General features: G+C 41.0%; 1 protein-coding gene across 4 annotated transcripts in view; it reads left to right on the top strand.

Annotated features, from left to right (window-relative positions):
• The window catches only part of plxnb3 (plexin B3), a 110,342-nt gene that overhangs the window by 91,446 nt on the left and 9,262 nt on the right, over positions 1 to 9,634 (top strand). For 3 of the 4 annotated variants that reach the window (XM_017467483.3, XM_053680420.1, XM_017467482.3), the window contains 10 exons: positions 1,277 to 1,425; positions 1,640 to 1,740; positions 1,868 to 2,085; positions 3,501 to 3,679; positions 3,833 to 3,899; positions 4,933 to 5,079; positions 6,579 to 6,738; positions 6,920 to 7,023; positions 7,467 to 7,563; positions 8,563 to 8,729. In XM_017467483.3, the coding sequence (XP_017322972.1) occupies positions 1,277 to 1,425; positions 1,640 to 1,740; positions 1,868 to 2,085; positions 3,501 to 3,679; positions 3,833 to 3,899; positions 4,933 to 5,079; positions 6,579 to 6,738; positions 6,920 to 7,023; positions 7,467 to 7,563; positions 8,563 to 8,729 (1,389 nt within the window). The remainder of the gene's footprint in view (positions 1 to 1,276; positions 1,426 to 1,639; positions 1,741 to 1,867; positions 2,086 to 3,500; positions 3,680 to 3,832; positions 3,900 to 4,932; positions 5,080 to 6,578; positions 6,739 to 6,919; positions 7,024 to 7,466; positions 7,564 to 8,562; positions 8,730 to 9,634) is intronic. The other variant, XM_017467484.3, reaches the window with a different exon arrangement.

Raw genomic sequence — 9,634 nt, 5'->3', positions numbered from 1 at the left:
CGTGAACGTTTTTTTTTTCTTCCTCCAAACGAGCTGAATTTTCATATATATCATGTTCTTTGTGTGAGTGCTACTGTGAATGATTTGCGAGTAAATTTGTTCGTATCCATCTCGACAGATGAGGCCCATTATGTGTATTTGAACTCATCACAGGACCTAGAGACAGCATGGCAGAGAAGGCTGACTAATATTCTAGCATCTGATGCCACAGGATGCCTGTGAAAAGGAACCTGTGGCCAAAAAGCGAAGGTTGACTGAAATCATTTCAGTAAATTCATAATAATGTGACTTGGCAGGCAGTGTGCTTGCAAAAATGGCTCCTTTGGCCATTTAACATAATCAGTATCTGAAAGCGCTGCCTGTGCAGTGTCTCCTCTGTTGTTTGTGCTTAAAATAACACCAGCTTTTTACAGTCGTTAAATAGCATGTGCGATCACATAGTCACTATAATTACCGTCAGCCTTGATAAATGGGTGGTTCATTGCAATAATCTCTGCCTGGTATTTTGCACTCGTGTAAATGCATATGCAATGAGAAAGTAGTGCCCTCCTCTTTGATCTTAATGGGCACTAAAAGCCACTTTAATCTGTTTAGTCAATTGTGACGGTTTTTAATGCTAAAATAACGCAGCAATTGCACAAAACCTTGATAAATAGGGTCATGCGTGTTTTAATCGTCCACTCGTGTAACATATAAGGGAAATAACGAGCTGAACAGTACGACCGACGAAATTAAACGACTTTTCCTCAATCCTTAATGTGCCTTTATATGTACGCATGCACGCTCATATACTCGTGTGATTTGCATGCTTTTTGTGTGTCCCTGACAGTTCCTCAACCTCAAATACATCACTCAGGTTTTTTTTTTTTTATCTCCCTCTTACGCGGTTTATTTTTGAATCCCTGGACCAGGCAGTTATTAAGGACGAAGGAATGAAAACCGTACTTTACTAAACACGACCTTTGTCCTGCAAGCTTCATGTCTTAATGCTCAGTCGCAGCCACATGAAAGTAAAAACCTTCCGCTCGTGTGAGTTTTTGTTGCATCCCGTGGGACCAGAGTCACGTTGCACACCTCTAGTCTCAACCAGATGCCTTGTAACCCTTTATAGCAAGCTTCCTCAAACAAACACAGAACAAAAAAAAGACCGTGTTTGTGCACCTGGTTTTGTCCGTATATCTTTTTGTATAGCATCTGTTTAGAACACATTATGTGTTCATTCAGAGTAATGTATTGATATTTACATCCCTAGCGTGTGTATGCGTCTGTCTCTCAGGTGTTAATGGGGCAGTTGGTGTTTAACCTGGGCACAGTGGAGTATGACATGGGCACTCACACGCCCGTGCCTCTGGAGGCTCAGGTCGGGCTGGCAGCCGGAGCAGCCGTGGTCGTGCTCATCGTCCTCGTCATCATCCTCATGTACAGGTACGCCCCTTAATCATAAACAGTGAAATGTTTGTACACAGAGATTCTGCCATATACAGTGACGGGCAGTTCCTCACCAATTTTAAGTTCTCGACAGACGCTTTAAACTATAAATGAGGAACTGCCCGTGTGTGTTTTATGTATGCGCTCAAATCCTTTAATCTAGTGTTTGTGTGTTCTCTTGTGATGATGGTGATGAATGATTTGTGTACAGGAGGAAGAGTAAGCAAGCAATGAGAGACTACAAGAAGGTTCTAGTCCAACTGGAAACTCTAGAGATCAATGTTGGAGACCAGTGCAGGAAGGAGTTCACGGGTGTGTTTTTGTTTTTTCATGTCCTGCCTTTTATATTACACACACACACACACACACACACACACACGAAGGATTTATGGAGGATTAACGGAAAGCCTGTTGCATGTTTTTCCTCTTTTAAACTCAGATCTGATGACTGAGATGATGGATTTAAGCAGCGATGTCGGTGGCCCAGGCATACCATTCCTGGATTATCGCACATACGCCGAACGTATTTTCTTCCCCGGTCAGAGAGGGGCGCCACTGAGCCAGAACCTGGACCTCCCAGAATCTCGTAGACAGACAGTCGAGCAAGGCCTGGGCCAACTCAACAACCTGCTCAACAACAGGCTCTTCCTCACACGAGTTAGTGAAACACCTCTTCTCTTCGAAAGCGCATTAGACTCGTTTTGTCTCCAGTCGAGGGTTCTGTAGCTCTGAGGCAGTGGTACTCATTTGTTTATCTCATTTCCGCTAAGAGTTGTACAGCATTTTGCCCCCCGAGTACGATTCCAAGTGAAGCCACAGCCATACACAGCAGTGCGTCCCAGCCGTTCATGCTTTAATGAGATATTGTGTAATAAGTGGATACCTAGAATACACGTGAGATTGGATAGTAAGAACCTGGATGGAAAAAACCCCCACCGGGCTACATTTCACTATGATATACTTCACATAAAGGAACAAGTAAGATGATTTAATGTATTTAAATGGACATAATTATTTCAGATGCAGCCAATAAACTGAATATTTCGACACTTTAACCAAGATGAAGTCAATTTAAAACCACCTAACGTGTCATCTTTACACCGAAGTGTTTAGCCGACTCCATGTATAATGTCCAGAGTCCACGTGATATCATAGGAAAGCCATTAATAAATCATAAAAATGTAAATCACCACAAATGTAAAAATTTTAAGTTGTTTAAATGTATCCCGGACTGTTATTAGGTCAATTATCCATTAGACAGATATCAACTTACGGCAGTAATAAAAAATAATTGCAGAAAGAAGCAAACTTGTCTAGGTGTAAATGGGAGAATTTTGTCAACTGAACTTTTGACTGAAATTGCTCTAAAGTTGCTCTAAGTGTTCAGCCCAAGGCTACATTATAATGAAAGTGCATTGGCTTGACACAGTGTACCTGCTGCGACTGTGTAGTGACGTTTTAAACATACTTTATCATCTATCCTTGAAGACAAACGGCCTAGAATGACCAGTTACCGCATTGGCTAATCACATGACTTCATCTGAAATAGTTAAAAAGCATAAAGCCCAAACTGAACTTTTGTGGTTCACACAGCAACACCTGTCTGTGCTGTCGATGATCAGACTGCCCGGTTTCAAAATGTGAGGTGGCTTCATGCATTTTTAAGTATTTTGTTCACGATATTGAACTCAAGTCGAAAAGTGTCGAAGTGTCGACTTGTGTGGGCGTTATTAGTGCGGTATTTTATTTCTGATACACAATCGAATTGTGTTGTTGTTGTTGTTTTTTTTAAACCATACTTAAACAAGCCAAGAGTTCATCCTGTTATTACAAACCTCTGTTCTGACAAATTAAACAGAATAACTTAGTGAAGACTTTAATAAGAGTCAAAGGAAGGTTTGTCTCAGCTTCACTGTTTTTGGTCATGGATGGTAAGGCAGGAGAAATATTTTTAGAGCGTTCAGGCGAGTAAATGCCATTCTGTGAGAACAAACAGAAATATGCAGAAACCAAAGAACGGCAGTACAGATGTCTGTTTAGTGGTGTTTAAAGGAAATGGTCTGTTTTTGTAGTTTATCCACACCCTGGAGGAGCAGCAGAACTTCTCGCAGCGGGACCGAGGCTACGTGGCATCACTTCTGACTATGGCGCTCCACGATAAGCTTGAGTACTTCACCGATGTCATGAAGACTCTGTTGGGGGATCTGGTGCAGCAGTATGTCGCCAAAAATCCCAAACTGATGCTGCGCAGGTACAACACACCCCCACCGGTTCCTTTTTAATAGCTCATTTATTGGATTAATTGCCGATGTTTTTTTTTTTTCTTCTTCTTCTCTTCCCCCACTCAGTTCAGTTAGTAAATAGACTTTAATATCCATAATGCTTTTCGTTTGTGCTACTGCAGGACTGAGACAGTGGTGGAGAAAATGCTCACGAACTGGATGTCCATCTGTCTCTATTCATTCCTGAAGGTACACTAACACGGTACAATGAAGCTCATGCCTAGGACAGAAATACCGTAGTACTGCGTTGCGCAATCGGAAGAAACGCACGCAGCCTACTCACAGCCGAGCGCAAAACTTCTGCGTACTCTCAGGACGAAAAACGTATAGGAACGAGAGAGTTCTGCAAATCTTCGTCGTTATCACAAGCAACAGAGACGGTCAAACTGTGTATTTAGGATAGTATAGATACAGATCTAAACAGATCTAATCGTGTCCCTAGGTGTGAATGAGTGTATGCTCTGCACCTGCGTTCCATCCAGTGTGTATTCCAGCGTATAACATCTAGTGTTCCTGGGACGGACTTTGGATCCTCTGTGACCCTGACCAGGATGAAGACGAAAAAATGAAGGAGGGGATGCTAATTTTTATACTCCTCCATAGATTTATCATGAATCCACTGTTATTTGCCCAACATGCATGCAGATGTAGTGTTTACTTTTTTACTTGTGCCTCAAACATTCATTGCATTCATTTCTTAAGATCAGACACAAAAAAAAACCTACTATCTGTCATTAGACCAAAAAAAATAAATAAAACTTTTTTAAAATTAAAAAAATATACATATATATTACAGTTAATATAATAAATATTAATTCAATTAATTTAATTCATGGTTAGTAAATATAAAATATACTATATATATATATATATATATATATATATATATATATATATATATATATATATATATAATATACAGTAGGACCCCCGTATCCGCAGGAGAGCAAACACTATATGCTGTACTTACTAATGGCTGGGTAGCGTATACATTATTTCTGGAATTTTCTATTCAGTTTTTTGACACAGCAGATATGGGAGTTTTACTGTCAATAAAAATCCTGACATTAAAATCTGTGTATAAAATAATTCAATCAATAAATAGATAATTGTACAAAAAGAAACCCTAATTGTACGATCACAATAACGATCACTTTCAACATAAATGTCCGAAATACAAATTGTACCAATGCTTTTTTTTTCCCCCCTCATATGTGTGTAGGAGGTGGCAGGTGAGCCTCTCTACATGCTGTATAGAGCTATAAAGTATCAGGTGGACAAAGGCCCGGTGGACGCAGTGACTGGTAAAGCCAAGCGCACCCTTAATGACAGCCATCTACTCCGAGAGGACATTGACTACAGCGCCATAGTAAGTGTGTCTTTTCTCTTTCCGTCTCTCTCTCTCTGTCTCTCTCCCTTGCTCTCTTTCATAAGCAGATTGAGAAACGCTTGAGTGACAGCTGACACAGAACATCTCTATTAGCGTCACTCTTGTTCCGTCTTACTCTCGCCGCTGCCTTCCTCTATCCCGTTTCACACTAATCTCACACTTTCATTGCACATTCTCGTGCTCCATGTCTCTGTTGTTCTTCTGATAGAATTGTATCGCCGTGCGCTTTCCATAACACCGGATTTCCTCCGAAGGCTTAAAACAATGGCCGTGTCTAGATGTATAGAACGGGTTGCGTCAGGAAGAAAGGAGATAACAGCCGTTTCTCACCAAACGATTAACGATCCCGTATGGATTGGCTTTTTAAGAGAGTCTGGGCTATAGAGATACTGGAGAACATTCATCCGTTATGCAATACTTCGGGGTTTGTTTTTTGTTTTTTTTTAAATTCTTTGCATGTCTTTGTTTTTTTTCACCTGATACTTCAAAAAACAACTTCTTCTTCTTTTTTTTCTTTTTTTTTAATGATTAAACCCTTCCACAAGAGTGCAAACTTGTCAAAGTGTGCAGGGATTTGTGCGTTTCTGTAAGTCGCACAAAATCTCGGTGGAAAATCTGCGTTCGTTTCAAATAAGACAAGTGTTCTAAGCGTCATGAGGGAAGCCTATCATATTTCAGAATGCAAATGCAGGCAAAGCATCGCGTACTTTATTACGGGTGAACTGATGAGGAGATCTGGATGTATGCGTTGATTTTAAAATGCAACGAACGAGATTAATCGAGTCAGTAATTGATTCTAAATTCATTATTATTGTTAATAAATAAATAAATAAATAAATAAAAGAATCAGACTGTCGTGTAAAAAAAATAATGAATGTGTTTAAACTGATCTCTAAATATATCCATCGGGATCATCAACGCCTTACGAATCGGAAGCCTATCGTATCCTGTGGAAGCCTGAGGTTTACAACTGCAGTGTTTTTATTATTTCACGTTTCAAGCTAGGAACAAGATCATGCAGCACATTTTGCTTGTTGTATTGTGAATAGCCTCTCCACACACTACCGTTGTCCAGCCAGTCTGACTGACATGACAGTATGTAGTATCCACGGCTCTGCTGCATTCCGCTGTTAAAAGTGCTTGAAACTGAAATTTTAATAATATTAATCGGACAGTTTAAACGATTAATATATATCCCAGAAATGAATTTATACGCACAGAACTACATTATAAACAACAGTCTAATTATTTCATTTTCCTCAATTCTAAAATTCTCCCACGACCCCAAAGGCGAATCTCGTCTCAGGTGATCCCACGTGCGGTCGTGACTCCAGCGTTGACGACCTGTGGTCTAGACGGTTATAAGTTTTATATTCGGAGAACTCCGGTGCAATTTTGGGGCCGTTTTCTTTTAAGCCTCGCGTATAAGAGATTTGGTTTTTCATGACGGTAAGCGTGCGTCTGTGTTGTTTCCTCAGACTCTGACCGTGCTGGTGAAGAGTGGAGTAGAAGTCCAGCCGTGTCCTATTAAGGTTCTGGACATTGACACCATCACCCAGGTGAAAGACAAGATCCTGGACCAGATCTACAAAGGAGCTCCATATTCTCAGAGGCCCTCAGCCGATTCACTGGACCTCGGTACGGCGCGGTCGAAAACGAGGAATTATATACAAACCACTGTTCCACTGTTGGTTCCTTTCTCTGGAGCTTTTTTTTTGTGTGTGTGTGTGTGTGTGTGTGTGTGTGTGTTCATTCGCAGGCTGCACGGGTGACCATAATGTAGGTTATTAACGCTTTCATTTGCGTTTCACGTTAACAGAGTGGCGATCGGGGCAAGCAGGTCACCTGACCCTGTCTGATGATGATGTCACAGGCATAGTGCACGGTCACTGGAAGAGGCTCAACACTTTGCAGCACTACAAGGTGTGTTACAGCTCACGTTGCTCCTAGAGTCCGTTTAAGAGTGTGTAATTATGGGTTTGTAGAGTGCTTATTTACAGACTGTTTTGTTTTTTTTGTTTTTTTTTTAAGAAATGCATTAAATTCAAAAAAATTCTTTAGCAATTATAGCATTTTCTCTTTTCTGTGCATCTCTTGAAGTGAACAGACATGCAAGGGGAATTCAATTACGTAAAACGATCAATAAGATAGTCTAGCATTGCATTGGATTTTCCACCGTGAGGACATGGCGTTGAGTCAGCCCGGAAATCTGCCAGCTTCTGTTTTCCTTCACTATTAATTAGAGTTTAAAAGCCCATTCACGGCATGTAGGAAATTTCAGAATTACTACAGGGCAGTGTAATTCATGTACTCTGTTGTGTCTGATCTTATCTGATGCCCTCATTCCATCTCTCCCGTATCCTCAGGTGCCAGATGGAGCCACGGTGGCTCTCATCCCTCGTTCAAGTGCTGGTGTCACGGGCATTAATCAGATCTTCCAAACCGGAGAAAGTAAGCTTCATGGTAAATAAAAAAAAGTGATGGCTGCTCTGGTCCAGTCTTGCGTCGCTGCAAAGCTGCTAAATTATAAACGTAGAAGCTTTATCGGCTGCAGGGTTAGATTAGCTCGGAGTTAACAAGTTTGATTCTCCCATGTCCTTCAGTTCAGAAGACGTTTTTTTCTCCATAGTGAAGAATAACTGGCAGCTTGTAGCTGCACTCTTAAGTAGTCTTTAAATGTTTACTGAAACGAAGAAGGTAAATTTTAGACTAAATTTTATTTAAATTGCTAAATTAGAGAAAGACTCTACCATGAAACACATTAAATATGTTTAATATTAAAATAGTTGCGATTTCAAAAATGAGCGCTAACGACCGGGTTTAACTGTTAGCTCCGAAAACAAAAGACCGACTTTGAGAAATCCAGTGCTGACGTAGTGAAGACAGCAAACAAATTCAGCGCAGCTATACGAGGCACGGTTGAGACTCGGCTCGGCTAGTTAGCGATCTGTGAGGTGACGAGCGAGATAGCGTTGGTGGTGGTATTAGCATGAAAGTTGTAGCTTTGTGTATAGAGTGTATAGATGAGGAGGTGAAAGAGCTGAGCTAGACACACTGAAGGACTAAAGAACCACTGTGTCGCTCTTTTTCGATAGAGATGAAGCCAGGGCTAAAACCCACTGGCACCACAATCATCAGGTAGTGGGACGGCATTGTGGGTAATGTAGGAAACCGGTAACCAAAGAAGTTTAAAGTAAAACCAACTTCATTACAAAATGCTTTTCGGACGCCATTGAAGATCACGTGTTGATCATAAATATTAATATGCGAGTCATTCAGGATATATTTGTCCTTAATAATAAATTAGAGCAGCCATCACAGGACGGTTAGAGTAGAAATTTTGTAATGCTGCGTGCAGTATAGAGGGAATATCCACACTTCAACTACATGCTGTTTTCCGGCTTCAACCTGTTCACTCAGCTGCTCTTGTTTCCCGTGTTTTTTTTGTTTCGGTTGTTCCAGAGACACCCATGTTAGAGGGGGAGGAAGACGAGGGTCTCCGTCTGTGGCACCTCGTGAAGTCGAGCGAGGACCCCGAAATCCCCAAACACAGAAAAAGCAGCATGAGAGAGCGAGAACGTGCCAAAGCCATCCCCGAGATCTATCTCACAAGGCTGCTCTCAATGAAGGTAGCTCACTGTTTAGAATGAAAATGGCCTTTAATAATAGGGGTGACACGATGCATCGCAAATGTTCGATTCACGGCGTAAGAATCAGCATTCTATTCATTTTGCATCTGACGCAGTTGCACTGTTTGAACACCAGAGGTCCCAAGCTGCGCAACCTATTGAGTTGAAATAAATAGAGAGAGCATGCCGGGACTGACACACATTATACGGTATACGATTACACGAGGACGTTATAAAAAGAGCTCTTCGGTAGCTTTCAAACAACACCAGCCCCACTCCACTGCTGTCTGCAGTGCCCAAGAAAGAGTTTGGCTAACACGGTCATTTTAGCCGACTTTGGAGCTCTATTTCAGGTTCAAGTGATGCCTCAAGCTCTGTTGCGGCGCTTATTATATTTCAGTCGATCGTTTTCAAAAAAATGTGTGTTTTGCGTTGTTTATGATTCACTGATGAAAAAGGAATCTTTTCAGTCATAACTTCAAATTGTGTTCACAATATTCTGAGAATTGAATTGAACCGAATCAAGAAGCCAGTATCACGGATTGAATCAAATCGTGACCCGAGTGTATCATTACACCCCTATCGAATAACGTTTCCTTCACCTGTATTACCCTCTGTTCACACTAGCAGCAATGTTTGTTCATCTCACATCACCCAGATTGCTATGCAGTGGTCCCTAGTATGTGCTCCTGCTGGTTTCCATGGTTTTGCTGTTAGCACTTAGCTACCAGCTACTTAGTACAGGCCATTTTCACATAGGTGAACTTGTTTGTTATAGGTTTTTTTTTTTCCTATCTATCAGCAAAGACCAGTCTGACTCCAGTTTCTCAAACTTCACAATCTTTTCTTAGTATTTTTATCATTCCCAACAATAAAGTAATGAACTTGTAATCATCTTTGCAATC

The sequence above is a fragment of the Ictalurus punctatus genome, chromosome 5 (assembly GCF_001660625.3).
Source record: "Ictalurus punctatus breed USDA103 chromosome 5, Coco_2.0, whole genome shotgun sequence".
Lineage (NCBI taxonomy): Eukaryota > Metazoa > Chordata > Actinopteri > Siluriformes > Ictaluridae > Ictalurus > Ictalurus punctatus.
The sequence above is the reverse complement of the archived record's forward strand: the minus strand, read 5'-3'. Positions and strand labels throughout refer to the sequence as shown.